The 16,706-nt window shown below is 36.1% G+C and overlaps 1 protein-coding gene across 1 annotated transcript in view; it reads right to left on the bottom strand.

Annotated features, from left to right (window-relative positions):
* The window catches only part of w (eye pigment precursor family transporter white), a 157,145-nt gene extending 155,586 nt beyond the window's left edge, over positions 1–1,559 (bottom strand). Inside the window, exon 1 of the mRNA XM_068389636.1 lies at positions 1–1,559. This exon is cut by the window's left edge and continues 79 nt beyond it. Within this exon, the coding sequence (XP_068245737.1) occupies positions 1–71 (71 nt within the window). The 5' untranslated portion in view covers positions 72–1,559.
* Between the last annotated feature and the right edge of the window lie 15,147 nt (positions 1,560–16,706).

Here is a 16,706-nt window from a genome sequence, read left to right as displayed (position 1 = left end):
ACCCCTCGACGTAACTCCAAGGTGTCATATCGCTTCGATTCGCTGGCGAGTAATCCCCTTTTCTCTTCCATTATTTCGTTGTAATTTTGAAGGAGTGCCTGGAGGCATATAGCTCTCGTTTCCTCTTTCCCTCAATTTTCAGTAAGTGGATGGATTTAACATCGTTAGAACACAAAACATAGCAATTTAGTTCTGGCTGTCTCACGCTTCTCATTACAGGAAAATGCAATTTGAATTATTTTTACTCAGCTTTTATGTCGCGATAATTTTATACTTTTTCACTGAATTTCTTTATTTCATAATGATGCAAAGATAATTCTGTATATCCATATGGTTGGCTATAGTAGAGATATAAAGGGGTTAACGATAATAAGGGAAAGGCTATTTTTATACGTGGGAATCATCTGTAAAAACACGCCCACCAACTAGAGCTCATAAACCTGTAGGCCGGTTGGTGTGACCATACACAGAGGCCAATGTAAGAAGAGACCCTTAAGACGTGAAGTCATACAAGGTTTTCACGTGTAGAGACAGCCCCGTGAAGTCTGGCTGTGAGGGATTTATTCTTATGTTATGTAGGTTAACGTTTCTCAGAGAGCACAGGCCATCTTTCAAGCACAGAACAAACGTTACAAGTTTGTCTGAATCAAACGCACCTGAACAACAGTCGTCTGATGAAACGTTTTCCCGGGAAAGATATGTTATCTGAGTGTGTGTGGAACAGCTATTCCAAGAAGTTTTTAGATACGATGACTGTAAATTAATTAAATTTAGTCATATTGTTATTCAATATTTCCTGCAAATTTCTATCGTGGAATCGGAAGTGTTGAGCCGTTTATCCAGGTTTTTTTTTATCTATATGTAGCCTATTAGTATTTCATATCAATCGAACTGACATGCGAATCACGTCCGTTTGTTTTCCGAATTCATTGAAAAACAAAGCATTGTTGGAAGAAAGTTGATTAGCATTGATATGCAATTAACCGTAAGGACATGGAAATATTGTCCACTTGTGTAATTTAGGGTTTGTTTTGTTATGGTGGCGAACAAACGCACATTTTTATGATTGTTTTCTTCAGTTTTTGTCTTTATTCTAATGTTCATAGATATTATCACTTTTTCTCCTTTTATGTGTTTGTTTGCTATACATTAATGGCATCACAAGTAATATCCCATGCACATCACAACTGTTGAAACTATAAGACGCTTCCTTTTTATGAGATTTTTTTTACCTAGATTTCTTCGTGTGTTCCAGTAGTATTTTGAACATGAGTTCTTCGTGGAATCTCTATAGTCACAAACACCCGGAAATAAAACTTATATTCTAAAGCTATCTCACAAATGATAACCACGTGATTTCATTTCCATCCGACAGAATAAAGATAGGAGATTTCAATGCACAGTAAAGAGAGACTTTTTTCGGAAACTACATTTATGCCCTTTTATAAAGGAACACCTCTTTCGATAAGTCCCTCAACACATGTATCAGACAAAACTATAATCTTCCTTATCTTGGATCGTCAGATATGTCTATCTCCAAACATCTTATCCAAAGAGAAGCCGCTTCGATACTGGATTACGCAGACGTCGTAATAAGAAGGTCCGTCAGACGCGCGCGCATAGCTTGCGGTCAGCTTTTGCGCATATTATGTCCAAGGCGTCTCAGGTGACTAAAGTATCGTCACCAGCTGCAACATGGACGTCTTCCCTCCCTTCATCTCTCTCTCTCTCTCTCGCTTGTCATCGCACAAGATCTTTTCTAGTTTGATTTCATTCTATATCCAAGTCACTTATGTATGTTAAAGTATCTTAATGGCAAAACTCCTTTTAGGTAGTAGGTTGGTTCTGGCACTAGCCTCCCGTTGAGATATTACCACTAGAGAAGTATTGGGCCCTTTGACTGACCAGCTAGTACTACATTGGATCCCTTTCTCAGTTTACGGCTCATTTTCGTTTGCCTACACATACGCCAAATCGTCTGGCCTAGTCTTTCCACATTCTCCTCTGTCCTCATACACCTGACAACACTGAGATTACCAAACGAATTTTCTTTGCTCAAGGGGTTAACTACTGAAGTTTATTTGTTCACCCAGCAACAAAACCGGTGTCGCCTCGCCAGACCTGACTTGGAGAGATCATGCCCCTCTTGCCCGGAAAGGTGGCCGACGTTAAACAACCGAGACATCGTTAGGATGGTTCGAATGTGAGGAGGAGGGAAATTACCAATTTCACTCAAAGAAATGCGATGAAGAGAGAGAACTTTTTTATTCTTTTAAAAAAATGTAATCTAATATTATTTCGAAACTAATTCATCAAAAGATTTTATCATAACTTTTTATTTGAATTTTCCTATCCTATTTCTATATAAAATTTTCTTGAATAATATTGGAACTGACTATTCATATTAATATTCATAACACGGAAATATCCCTCGTTTGCATTTTCCTCTCTCTCTCTCTCTCTCTCTCTCTCTCTCTCTCTCTCTCTCTCACCACATAATTACACGCTGTGGCATACGTATTATATGTAGGGGCTAATATTGTATCGTTTTAAAAAGCACCTATTGGGTCACCAATCATTAATAAGTGACCTTTGTTCAAAATTTCGAAGATAATGAGGTTTAAAGGTTTAGTTGTTGATTTCAGTGTTTTCCTTTGATTTCGATCATGAGCCACGAAGCTGGGTGTGGTTGGGGTCAGCTTTTGTCATGGGCTACTTGGCTCCGGCCCTCTTAGAGAAAATAGTATTATTTGCTATATCAATTATATTAGTTTAAGGATGGAGATTTAAAATGCATCACCAGTTAACATAATCTATATTGTTTCAGAAGTGATTGGTGACAATAAAATATGTGAAATGACATGCAATGAAAGTTCATTGGTGCATTATTATAGTGATGATGTGGTATATAGGATGTAGGGTATAAAATATTAAACAATCAACTCATTGTTTACTCAATTTATCTGGTTCGGCGTCAAGAACCTTAGATGTCAGGATGACAAGAAAACTCCTAATCAATCAATCAAATTATCTGGGTAAGTCGCTCACTTCCAAGCGAACCCCCTTCCCTGGTGACGATTGCTCAATGCTCAAAGGTCTGAGTCTAGCGCAAAAGGAAATATTTCCTTAGAATTGAGTATTCCTATTATTATGATTTTATTAGTCGTTTCATGTCCTGATGTCCAACACCTTCAAAGTGTTCCCCCGGTAAGCTCTTTAAGAAATCCATTTCTCGCGATATTTGTTCAATCAGTCTTTCGCATATTTACTTCGTTATCTATAGTTTGTATATAATTTTAAACACCTGGAAAGCTAACTGTATGAAATATAGTCATCTTAGTATTTTGTTTTTAGTTTGCTAAAAAACTTCCTCCAGAAAGATCTTATCATAACTGTGAGACCTTTAGACCTCAAACAATGGGGATGGGGGTAGAAGGATATAACCAGGTGGGGGTTAAAGATGATGGTGGAGAGGTGGCAGTTGGGTGATCTTAATGTATGGCTTGACGAGGTTTGCTTATTAACGTTTATGAAGTGATGATGATGACGGTAATACCCCTATTGATAACATTTAATATCAATGATTCGAACTCGCAATGAAAACGAGCATATATCGTTCTAACATTGTTTTTAGGTGGTCATTGAACATGTTTCGAACATGGGATCTTCACCCGAAAGAAATACAGACCCAACACCAACTTTCAAAGTAGTTAGCGGTCTTGTGTGATCGTTGGGAAAATCCAAATAATATGAAATATTGGATACAGGTAATATATATATATATATATATATATATATATATATATATATATATATATATATATATATATACACATAGAGAGAGAGAGAGAGAGAGAGAGAGAGAGAGAGAGAGAGAGAGAGAGAGAGAGAGAGAGAGTTACAAGGATTTTGGATGTCTCAAAGACTTTTTAGTCCATTTGCAGATACTCCATTTGCTCTTTGGTAGAGCGATTTAGTTTAAGCATTTGGAGAGTTCTTATGATCTTATCTAACTTATTCTAGAACTCGAGAGAGAGAGAGAGAGAGAGAGAGAGAGAGAGAGAGAGAGAGAGAGAGAGAGAGAGAGAGAGAGCAGCTACTAGAATAATGCAAACAAAGGATATATGATTCCCACGTATATTAATTGGAATAGTCAATTCCCACAATATTTAAGGATGTTCCATATAGAAATGTAATAAGGAATGCAAATATATCGGTATGATTATATTTTTCGATAACTTCTCGAAAATGATTGCATTTCTTAAAAGAATAAGAGATAAGACCTCTATCTCTTTCATATATATATATATATATATATATATATATATATATATATATATATATATATATATATATATATATATATATATATATATATACACACACAAGTTTATTACAAGTCTACCGTACATATTCCTGTCGAATTCAGGAATCTGTTCTTAGACTTGAAAGCAACCCTTCTCCACTATGATAGCTGATAAGTGAGTTTGCAACACGCGGTTATTTATCAAGAATCTATATCAATAACAACGTGTTGCAAACTAATCAGCTATCATAGTGGAGATGAATTTATTTCAAATCTAAGAACAGATTGCTGAATTCGACAGGTATATGTACCGTAGACTTGTAATAAACTTGTATTGTCTTATGCATGGTTGGTTACAGTCTCTGCATGCATGGTTTCGGCTAAGAGGCATAGGTTCGAATTTCTACTTAACCAGAAGATGTTATCATAAACGAATTTCTAGTAGATATTCACTCCCAAAGATAGAATTCGATATTAAATGCCACTGTGATTGATATTTTTATTAATTAAAATCAAGAGTGTTAGTCATATATATATATATATATATATATATATATATATATATATATATATATATATATATATATATATATACTTGCCAGGTTACAACCCTATTTGTGTCCGATCTATCGGAGTCCAGACATGGATGGCTATACGGTATATGAAAGGTCTGGGACTCACTGACGGGTGTTAGGTAGTAAGAGCCTTCATGGTGAGGAGGAGGTATGCTGGCTGTTTAGTTCACCACTCACCTGGGTGAAGCGGGGTCATTTCATTCATAAAAATTACCTAAAGTATATGCTGAAGCATATGCTGTATTTAATTGTACCACCTCTTTGGCCCATATTTTGAGGTTCCTTACCCCTAGCATCAGAGGTTTTTTGACCTCTTATTTTGAGGTGCCTTACTTTTAGCATTTGAGGTTCTTTAAACTCTATTTTGAGGTGCCTTATCTCTAGCGTTAGGAGCTTTTTTACCTCTATTATAGGTGCTTTAACTTTAGCTTTATGACCTATATATTTTTAGGTGCCTTATCCCTAGCATTGGGTGCTTTTTTACCTCTATTTTGAGGTGCCTTATCTCTAGCATTAGGTGCTTTTTTACTTCTATTCTGAGGTGCCTTATCGCTAGCATTAGGGCTTTTTGACCTCTATTTTAAGGTGCCTTATCTCTAGCACTAGGGGCTTTTCGACCTCTATTTTGAGCTGTCTTATCTCTAGCATTTGGGTTTTTTTTTACCTCTATTTTTAGGTGCCTTAACTTTAGCTTTACGGGCTTTATGACCTCTATTTCGAGGTGCCTTATCTCTAGCATTAGGGGCTTTTTGACCTAATATTTTGAGGTGCCTTATCTCTAGCTTTATGGGTTTTTTACCTCTTATTTTGAGAAGCCTTATCTCTAGCATTAGGGCCTTTTTGACCTCTTATTTTGAGGTGCCTTATCTCTAGCATTAGGAGCTTTTTACCTCTATTTTCAGGAGCCTAATCTATAGCATTACGGGCTTTTTAACCTTTGATTTTGAGGTGCCTAATCTCTAACATTAGGGGATTTTTACCTCTATGTTGAGGTGCCTTATCTCTAGCATTAGGAGCTTTTTGACTTCTATTTTTAGGTGCCTTAACTTTGGATTTAGGGGCTTTATGATCTCTATTTTTAGGTGCCTAACCTCTAGCATAGAAGGGCATTTTGACCTCTGATTTCGAGGTGCCTTATCTCTAGCATTAGGGGATTTTTTACCCCTATTTTGAGGTGCCTTATCTCTAGCATTAGGGTTTTTTACCTCTATTTTTAGGTGCCCTAACTTTTGCTTGAGGGGCTTTATGTCATCTATTTTAGGTGACTTCTCTCTAGCATTAGGGGCTTTTTAACCTCTGATTTTGAAGTGCCTTATCTCTAGCATTAGAGACTTTTTAACCTCGATTTTAAGGTGCCTTATTTCTAGCATTAGGGGCTTTTTTACCTCTATTTTTAGGAGCCTTATATATAGCTTTAGGCCCTTTTTTATCTCGATTTTGAGGTACATTACTTCTAGCATTAGAGGCTCTATGACCTCTATTTTTAGGTGCCTTATTTATAGCATTAGGGGCTTCTTGACCTCGATTTTGTGGTGCATTACTTCTAGCATTAGAGGCTCTTTGACCTCTATTTTTAGGTGCCTTATTTATAGCATTAAGGGCTTTTGACTTGTATTTTTAGGTGCCGTATTTATAGCATTAGGGGCTTCTTGACCTCGATTTTGAGGTGCTTTACTTCTAGCATTAGGGGCTTTTGACCTCAATTTTTAGGAGCCTTATATAAAGCATTAGGGGCTTTTGACCTCTATTTTTAGGAGCCTTATATAAAGCATTAGGGGCTTTTTGACCTCGATTTTGAGGTGCTTTACTTCTAGCATTAGGGGCTTTTGACCTCTATTTTAGGAGCCTTATATAAAGTATTAGGGGCTTTTGACCTCTCTTTGTAGGTGCCTTATTTATAGCATTAGGGGCTTTTTACCTGTATTTTTAGGTGCCTTATTTATAGCATTAGGGGCTTCTTGACCTCGATTTTGAGGTGCATTACTTCTGGCATTAGAGGCTCTTTGACCTTTATTTTTAGGTGCCTTATTTATAGCATTAGGGGCTTTTGACCTGTATTTTTAGGAGCCTTATATAAAGCATTAGGGACTTGTGACCTCGATTTTGAGGTGCTTTACTTCTAACATTAGAGGCTCTTTGACCTCTATTTTTAGGAGCCTTATGTAAAGCATTAGGGGTTTTTTACCTCGATTTTGAGGTGCTTTACTTCTAGCATTATGGGCTTTTGACCTCTATTTTTAAGAGCCTTATATAAAGCATTAGGGGCTTTTGACCTCTATTTTTAAGAGCCTTATATAAAGCATTAGGGGCTTTTGCCCTTTATTTTAAGGTGCTTTACTTCTAACATTAGAGGCTCTTTGACCTCTATTTTTAGGAGCCTTATATAAAGCATTAGGGGCTTTTGACTTCGATTTTGAGGTGCTTTACTTCTAACATTAGGGGCTTTTGACCTCTATTTTTAAGAGCCTTATATAAAGCATTAGGGGCTTTTGACCTCTATTTTTAAGAGCCTTATATAAAGCATTAGGGGCTTTTGACCTCGATTTTGAGGTGCTTTACTTCTAGTATTAGAGGCTCTTTGACCTCTATTTTTAGGAGCCTTATATAAAGCATTAGGGGCTTTTGACTTCTATTTTTAGGAGCCTTATATAAAGCATTAGGGGCTTTTGACCTCGATTTTGAGGTGCTTTACTTCTAGTATTAGAGGCTCTTTGACCTCTATTTTTAGGAGCCTTATATAAAGCATTAGGGGCTTTTGACTTCGATTTTGAGGTGCTTTACTTCTAACATTAGGGGCTTTTGACCTCTATTTTTAAGAGCCTTATATAAAGCATTAGGGGCTTTTGACCTCTATTTTTAAGAGCCTTATATAAAGCATTAGGGGCTTTTGACCTCGATTTTGAGGTGCTTTACTTCTAGTATTAGAGGCTCTTTGACCTCTATTTTTAGGAGCCTTATATAAAGCATTAGGGGCTTTTGACTTCTATTTTTAGGAGCCTTATATAAAGCATTAGGGGCTTTTGACCTCTATTTTTAGGAGCTTTATATAAAGCATTAGGGGCTTTTTGACCTCGATTTTGAGGTGCTTTACTTCTAACATTAGAGACTCTTTGACCTCTATTTTTAGGTGCCTTATTTATAGCATTAGGGGCTTTTTGACCTCGATTTTGAGGTGCTTTACTTCTAACATTAGAGACTCTTTGACCTCTATTTTTAGGTGCCTTATTTATAGCATTAGCAGCTTTTTAACTTCTATTTTCATCTGCCTTATTTCTAACATTGAGGGTTTTTTACCTTTATTTTGAGGTGCCTGATTTCTAGCATTAAGGGGTTTTTTACCTCTATTTTGAGGTACCTCATTTCTCGCATTAGGTTCTTTTTTTACCTCTATTTCAAGGTGGTTTATCTAGCATTAAAGGCTATTTTACGTGTTCGTTTAAAGGCTCTTCGTTGCTGTTCTCTTCTGTCTGTTCTAGTTTTTGAAGATCTTTAGTTTTTCGGTTTCCTTTAATATTTCATCTTTCACTTTCCTTAGTTCGTCAATTTCCTTCGAGATTTCATCGTATTCTTTCTTAGTTCGTCAGTTTCTTTCTAGATTTCAAGAGAGATTTCAGTGCCGTGTGTCCTCAGTTCGTCAGATTCCTCAGAGAAATCGATGGCATCCATGTCTTTGTCCATCGGGGCGATGGGTAGAGACAAAAATGCAATAAATTTTCTCCGCATACGTCATCATACTTAAGTAAACGACGAGCAACAATATATTTACCAATACGATCTGGATATGTCCTTTCTTCAATGTCGAATTTTGGGACTCTCCTGTTGAAGAACCACACGTCACTCACCGTTTAGTTAAACCATTCTGTCTCCGTCCTTATATCCTTATTCCTAACAGTCTCCAATTATAGGACATCGTTGCAAAAGCCCAAGCAAAGGATCATTCAAAGCGCGTACATTATGTTCTTCAAAGCTCGACAACTTCTGCATCAACCACCAAAACCAGCTGTAGATGAAGGTGTTTCGTAGAGCCTCCTGCTGATCCTGTAGTTCTAATACGCAATTCTCACAGTCAGCACCCTGTTCCAATGTTCACTGCGTTGCATACTTAGTTTGAAAAAAAAAAAAATATCAGGTCTTCAGAAGTCATTTGAAGCTCTGGGCGGAGCAGTTCAGAACTGCTGCGGGACGATTCTGTTCTGGAGTCATTCAGAACTCAATGCTAAGTCTACGGCTATTTCTTCTAAAGCCTTTTGAAGATCCCGGGAAATTCTCTTCAGGTGCCGTTCAGGGACCTCCAGGAAAAATCTGTTCTGGAGTCATTCAGAACTCCATGCTAAGTCTACGGCTGTTTCTTCTGAAGGCATTTGGAAATCGTTGAAAAGTTTCTTCCGAAGCCGTTCAGAAATTCTGTTCTAGGATAATTCAGAACTCCATGCTAAGTCTATGGCCATTTCTTCTGAAGCTATTCGGAGACCCGTGAAGACTCTTCGGAAGCCGTTTAGGACTCGCGAGAAAACTCTTCTTTCTTTTCAATGAATCTTAGTAACTCATCATCATCATCATCATCATCATCATAATAATAATAATAATAATAATAATAATAATAATAATAATAATAATAATAATAATAATAATAATAATAATAATAAACTACATGATTTGATTTATGGATTTGAGTCTGAAAGTTCTAAAGTCGTTCAACGCTCGAATTTGCAATTTGAAGGAAAAGTTGAGACTGAATATGAAGATGAAAAGATAATTAATACTATAATTTATTACTTTTATTATTAAGTAACGCCTGCAGCGCACTCGGTGATCGAACTCGAGCGAAGGGTAATTGAAGTTTTCAGCAAACCCCATTGAAATAACCGAAAGCTTCGACCTGTTTTTTCAGGTTTGGCTTTTAAAACAACCCATTTCTGGTACGAATGGATATCAGAGCCGTTCGAAACAGAAAATACGTCTCGAAAAAACGCATTTCACAAGTACTTCTCTGAAGAATCCATTTTAGATAATCAATAATGATGTAATATTCACATGATTTTTCATATGGAATTATTACTTTCTAAATTTTTCTCGAAGGTGATGTATATATGTTATGTTTCTACCAATGGTTTATATATTCACACACACACACACACATATGTATATATATATAAAAGACAAATTGTTTACTCAAATTATCTGGTTCGGCATCAATAACATTAGATGTCAGGATGACAGAAAACTCCTAATCAATCAATCAATCAATCAAATTATCTGGGTGAGTCGCTCACTTCCAAGCGAACCCCTTCCCTGGTGGCGATTGCTCAATGCTCAGAGTCTAGCCTTTCTTCACCCTTCCCAAGGCAAAAGGAAATATTTCCCTAGCAATGAGTATTCGTATTATTAAGATTTTATTTGTCGTTTCATATCCTGATGTCCAACACCTTAAAAGTGTTCCCCCGGTAAGCTCTTCAAGAAATCCATTACTCTCGATATTTGTTCAATCAGTCTTTCGCATATTTACTTCGTTATCTATAGTTTTGATATAATTTTAAACACCTGGAAAGCAAACTGTATGAAATATTGTCATCTTAGTATTTTGTTTTTTATTTACTAAAAAATTTCCACCAGAAGGATCTTATCATAACTGTGAGACTTTTAAACCTCAAACATTGGGGATAGGGGTAGAAGGATATAACCAGGTGGGGGCTAAAGATAATGGTGGAGAGGTGGCAATTGGGTGATCTTAATGTATAGCTTGACGAGGTTTGCATATTAACATTTATGAAGTGATGATGATGACGGTAATACCCCTATTGATAACATTTAATATCAATGATTCGAACTCGCAATGAAAACGGGCATATATCGTTCTAACATTGTTTTTAGGTGGTCATTGAACATGTTTGGAACATGGGATCTTCACCCGAAAGAAATACAAATCTAACACCAACTTGCAAATTAGTTAGCGGTCTTGTGTGATCGTTGGGAAAATTCAAATAATATAAAATGTTGGATACAGGTAATATATATGGAGAGAGAGAGAGAGAGAGAGAGAGAGAGAGAGAGAGAGAGAGAGAGAGAGAGAGAGAGAGAGAGAGAGAGAGAGAGTTACAAGGATTTTGGATGTCTCAAAGACTTTTTAGTCCATTCGCAGATACTCCATTTAGTTTAAGCATTTGGAGAGTTCTTATGATCTTATCTAACTTATTTTAGAACTCGAGAGAGAGAGAGAGAGAGAGAGAGAGAGAGAGAGAGAGAGAGAGAGAGAGAGAGAGAGAGAGAGAGAGACCAGCTGCTAGAATAATGCAAACAAAGGATATAAGATTCCCACGTATATTAATTGGAATAGTCAGTTCCCACAATATTTAAGGATGTTCCATATAGAAATGTAATAAGGAATGCAGATATATCGGTGTGATTATATTTTTCGATAACTTCTCGAAAATTATTGCATTTCTTAAAAGAATAAGAGATAAGACCTCTCTATCTCTTTCATATATATATATATATATATATATATATATATATATATATATATATATATATATATATATATATATATATCTATATATATATATATATATATGTATATATATATATATATATATATATATATATATATATATATATATATATATATATATATATATATATATATATATATATATATATATATATATATATATATACAAGTTTATTACAAGTCTACCTTACATATACCTGTCGAATTCAGGAATCTGTTCTTAGACTTGAAAGCAACCCTTTTCCACTATGATAGCTGATAAGTGAGTTTGCAACACGCGGTTATTTATCAAGAATCTATATCAATAACAACGTGTTGCAAACACTAATCAGCTATCATAGTGGAGATGAATTTATTTCAAATCTAAGAACAGATTACTGAATTTGACAGGAATATGTACCGTAGACTTGTAATAAACTTGTCTTTGTCTTATGCATGGTTGGTTACAGTCTCTGCAAACATGGTTTCGTCTAAGAGGCATAGGTTCGAATTCCCACTTAGCCAGAAGCTGTTATCATAAACGAATTTCTAGTAGATATTCACTCCCAAAGATAGAATTCGATATTAAATGCCATTGTGGTTGATATTTTTATTAATTAAAATCAAGAGTGTTAGTCATATATATATATATATATATATATATATATATATATATATATATATAATATATATATATATATATATATATATATATATATATATATATATATATATATATATATATATATATATATATATATATATATATATATATATATATATATATATATATATATATATATATATATATATATATATATATATATATATATATATATATATATATATATATATATATATATATATATATATGTTTTACTTGCCAGGTTACAACCCTATTTGTGTCCGATCTATCGGAGTCCAGACATGGATGGCTATACAGTATATGAAAGGTCTGGGACTCACTGACGGGTGTTAAGTAGCAAGAGCCGGGATGGGGAGGAGGAGGTATGCTGGATGTTTAGTTCACCACTCACCTGGGTGAAGTGGGGTCATTTCATTCATAAAAAATACCTAAAGTATATGCTTTATTTAATTGTACCACCTCTTTGGCAAACATTTTGAGGTTCCTTACCTCTAGCATCAGGGGTTTTTTGACCTCTTATTTTGAGGTGACTTACTTCTAGCATTTGAGGTTCTTTGAACTCTATTTTGAGGTGCCATATCTCTAGCATTAGGGGCGTTTTTGCCCCTATTTTAGGTGCTTTAACTTTAGCTTTATGACCTCTATATTTTTAGGTGCCTTATCTCTAGAATTAGGGGTTTTTTTACCTTTATTTTGAGGTGCCTTATCTCTAGCATTAGGGGCTTTTTGACCTCTATTTTAGGTGCCTTATCTCTAGCACTAGGGGCTTTTCGACTTCTATTTTAGGTGTCTTATCTCTAGCATTAGGGGCTTTTTTACCTCTATTTTTAGGTGCCTTAACTTTAGCTTTACGGGCTTTATGACCTCTATTTAGAGGTGCCATATCTCTAGCATTAGGGGCTTTTTGACCTCTTATTTTGAGCAGCCTTATCTCTAGCATTAGGGCCTTTTTGACCTCTTATTTTGAGGTGCCTTATCTCTAGCATTAGGAGCTTTTTACCTCTATTTTCAGGAGCCTAAGCTATAGCATTACGGGCTTTTTAACCTTTGATTTTGAGGTGCCTTATCTCTAGCATTAGGGGATTTTTACCTCTATGTTGAGGTGCCTTATCTCTAGCATTAGGAGCTTTTTGACTTCTATTTTTAGGTGCATTAACTTTAGATTTAGGGGCTTTATGATCTCTATTTTTAGGTGCCTAACCTCTAGCATAGAAGGGCTTTTTGACCTCTGATTTCGAGGTGCCTTATCTCTAGCATTAGAGGATTTTTTACCTCTATTTTGAGGTGCCATATCTCTAGCATTAGGGTTTTTTTTTACCTCTATTTTGAGGTGCCTTATCTCTAGCATTAAGGGTTTTTTTTTTTTTTTTTTACCTCCATTTTGAGGTGCCTTATCTCTAGCATTAGGGTTTTTTTTTTTTTTACCTCCATTTTGAGGTGCCTTATCTCTAGCATTAGGGTTTTTTTTTTACCTCTATTTTTAGGTGCCCTAACTTTTGCTTGAGGGGCTTTATGTCATCTATTTTAGGTGACTTCTCTCTAGCATTAGGGGCTTTTTAACCTCTGATTTTGAAGTGCCTTATCTCTAGCATTAGAGACTTTTTAACCTCTATTTTAAGGTGCCTTATTTCTAGCATTAGGGGCTTTTTTACCTCTATTTTTAGGAGCCTTATATATAGCATTAGGCCCATTTTGACCTCGATTTTAAGGTACATTACTTCTAGCATTAGAGGCTCTTTGACCTCTATTTGTAGGTGCCTTATTTATAGTATTAGGGGCTTTTGACCTGTATTTTTAGGTGCCTTATTTATAGCATTAGGGGCTTTTGACCTGTAATTTTAGGTGCCTTATTTATAGCATTAGGGGCTTTTGACCTGTATTTTTAGGTGCCTTATTTATAGCATTAGGGGCTTCTTGACCTCGATTTTGAGGTGCTTTACTTCTAGCATTAGGGGCTTTTGACCTCTATTTTTAGGAGCCTTATATAAAGCATTAGAGGCTTTTGACCTCTATTTTTAGGAGCCTTATATAAAGCATTAGTGGCTCTTTGACCTCGATTTTGAGGTGCTTTACTTCTAGCATTAGGGGCTTTTGACCTCTATTTTTAGGAGCCTTATATAAAGTATTAGGGGCTTTTGACCTCTATTTTTAGGTGCCTTATTTATATCATTGGGGGCTTTTTGACCTCGATTTTGAGATGCATTACTTCTAGTATTAGAGGCTCTTTGACCTTTATTTTTAGGTGCCTTATTTATAGCATTAGGGGCTTTTGACCTGTATTTTCAGGTGCCTTATTTATAGCATTAGGGGCTTCTTGGCCTAGATTTTGAGGTGCATTACTTCTAGTATTAGGAGCTTTTTGACCTTTCTTTTAAGGAGCCTTATTTGTAGCATGAGGGGCTTTTTTACCTCGATTTTGAGGTGCATTTCTTTTAGCATTAGAGACTCTTTGACCTCTCTTTGTAGGTGCCTTATATATAGCATTAGGGGCTTTTGGACTTTGATATTGAGGTTAATTACTTGTAGCATTAGACGCTCTTTTACCTCTGTATTTAGGTGCCTTATTTATAGCGTTAGGGGCTTTTGACCTGTATTTTTAGGTGCCTTATTTATAGCATTAGGGGCTTCTTGACCTCGATTTTGAGGTGCATTACTTCTGGCATTAGAGGCTCTTTGACCTTTATTTTTAGGTGCCTTATTTATAGCATTAGGGGCTTTTGACCTGTATCTTTAGGAGCCTTATATAAAGCATTAGGGGCTTTTGTCCTCGATTTTGAGGTGCTTTACTTCTAACATTAGAGGCTCTTTGACCTCTATTTTTAGGAGCCTTATATAAAGCATTAGGGGCTTTTGACCTCGATTTTGAGGTGCTTTACTTCTAGCCTTAGGGGCTTTTGACCTCTATTTTTAAGAGCCTTATATAAAGCATTAGGGGCTTTTGACCTCTAATTTTAAGAGCCTTATATAAAGCATTAGGGGCTTTTGACCTCGATTTTAAGGTGCTTTACTTTTAACATTAGAGGCTCTTTGACCTCTATTTTTAGGAGCCTTATATAAAGCATTAGGGGCTTTTGACCTCGATTTTGAGGTGCTTTACTTCTAGCCTTAGGGGCTTTTGATCTCTATTTTTAAGAGCCTTATATAAAGCATTAGGGGCTTTTGACCTCTATTTTTAAGAGCCTTATATAAAGCATTAGGGGCTTTTGAGCTTGATTTTGAGGTGTTTTACTTCTAGCATTAGAGGCTCTTTGACCTCTATTTTTAGGAGCCTTATATAAAGAATTAGGGGCTTTTGACCTCTATTTTTAGGAGCCTTATATAAAGCATTAGGGGCTTTTTTACCTCGATTTTGAGGTGCTTTACTTCTAACATTAGAGACTCTTTGACCTCTATTTTTAGGTGCCTTATTTATAGCATTACCAGCTTTTTTACTTCTATTTTCATCTGCCTTATTTCTAGCATTGAGGGTTTTTTATCTTTATTTTGAGGTGCCTGATTTCTAGCATTAAGTGGTCTTTTACCTCTATTTTGAGGTACCTCATTTCTCGCATTAGGTGCTTTTATTACCTCTATTTCAAGGTGGTTTATCTCTAGCATTAAAGGCTATTTTACGTGTTCGTTTAAAGGCTCTTCGATGCTGTTCTCTTCTGTCTGTTCTAGTTTTTGAAGATCTTTAGTTTTTCGGTTTCCTTTAATATTTCATCTTTCACTTTCCTTAGGTAGTCAATTTCCTTCGAGATTTCATCGTATTCTTTCTTAGTTCGTCAGTTTCCTTCTAGATTTCAAGAGAAATTTCAGTGCCGTGTGTCCTCAGTTCGTCAGATTCCTCAGAGAAATCGATGGCATCCATGTCTTTGTCCATCGGGGCGATGGGTAGAGACAAAAATGCAATAAATTTTCTCCGCATACGTCATCACGCTAAAGTAAACTACGAGCAACAATATATTTACCAATACGATCTGGATATGTCCTTTCTTCAATGTCGAATTTTGGGACTATCCTGTTGAAGAACCACACGTCACTCACCGTTTAGTTAAACCATTTTGTCTCCGTCCTTATATCCTTATTCCTAATAGTCTCGTTGCAAAAGCCCAAGCAAAGGATCATTCAAAGCGCGTACATTATGTTCTTCAAAGCTCGACAACTTCTGCATTAACCACCAAAACCAGCTGTAGATGAAGGTGTTTCGTAGAGCCTCCTGTTGATCCTGTAGTTCTAATACGCAATTCTCACAGTCAGCACCCTGTTCCAATGTTCACTGCGTTGCATGCTTAGTTTGAAAAAAAAAAAATATCAGGTCTTCAGAAGTCATTTGAAGCTCTGGGCGGAGCAGTTCAGAACTGCTGCGGGACGATTCTGTTCTGGAGTCATTCAGAACTCAATGCTAAGTCTACGGCTGTCTTCTAAAGCCTTTTGAAGATCCCGGGAAATTTTCTTCAGGTGCCGTTCAGGGACCTCCAGGAAGAATCTGTTCTGGAGTCATTCAGAACTCCATGCTAAGTCTACGGCTGTTTCTTCTGAAGGCATTTGGAAATCCGTGAAAATTTTCTTCCGAAGCCGTTCAGAAATTCTGTTCTAGGGTAATTCAGAACTCCATGCTAAGTCTATGGCCATTTCTTCTGAAGCCATTCGGAGACCCGTGAAGACTTTCTTCCGCAGCTGTTTAGGACTCGCGAGAAAACTCTTCTTTCG

The sequence above is a fragment of the Palaemon carinicauda genome, chromosome 16 (genome assembly GCF_036898095.1).
Source record: "Palaemon carinicauda isolate YSFRI2023 chromosome 16, ASM3689809v2, whole genome shotgun sequence".
NCBI lineage: Eukaryota > Metazoa > Arthropoda > Malacostraca > Decapoda > Palaemonidae > Palaemon > Palaemon carinicauda.
Note: the sequence above shows the minus strand (reverse complement) of the source record. Positions and strands in the feature narration are given on the sequence as shown.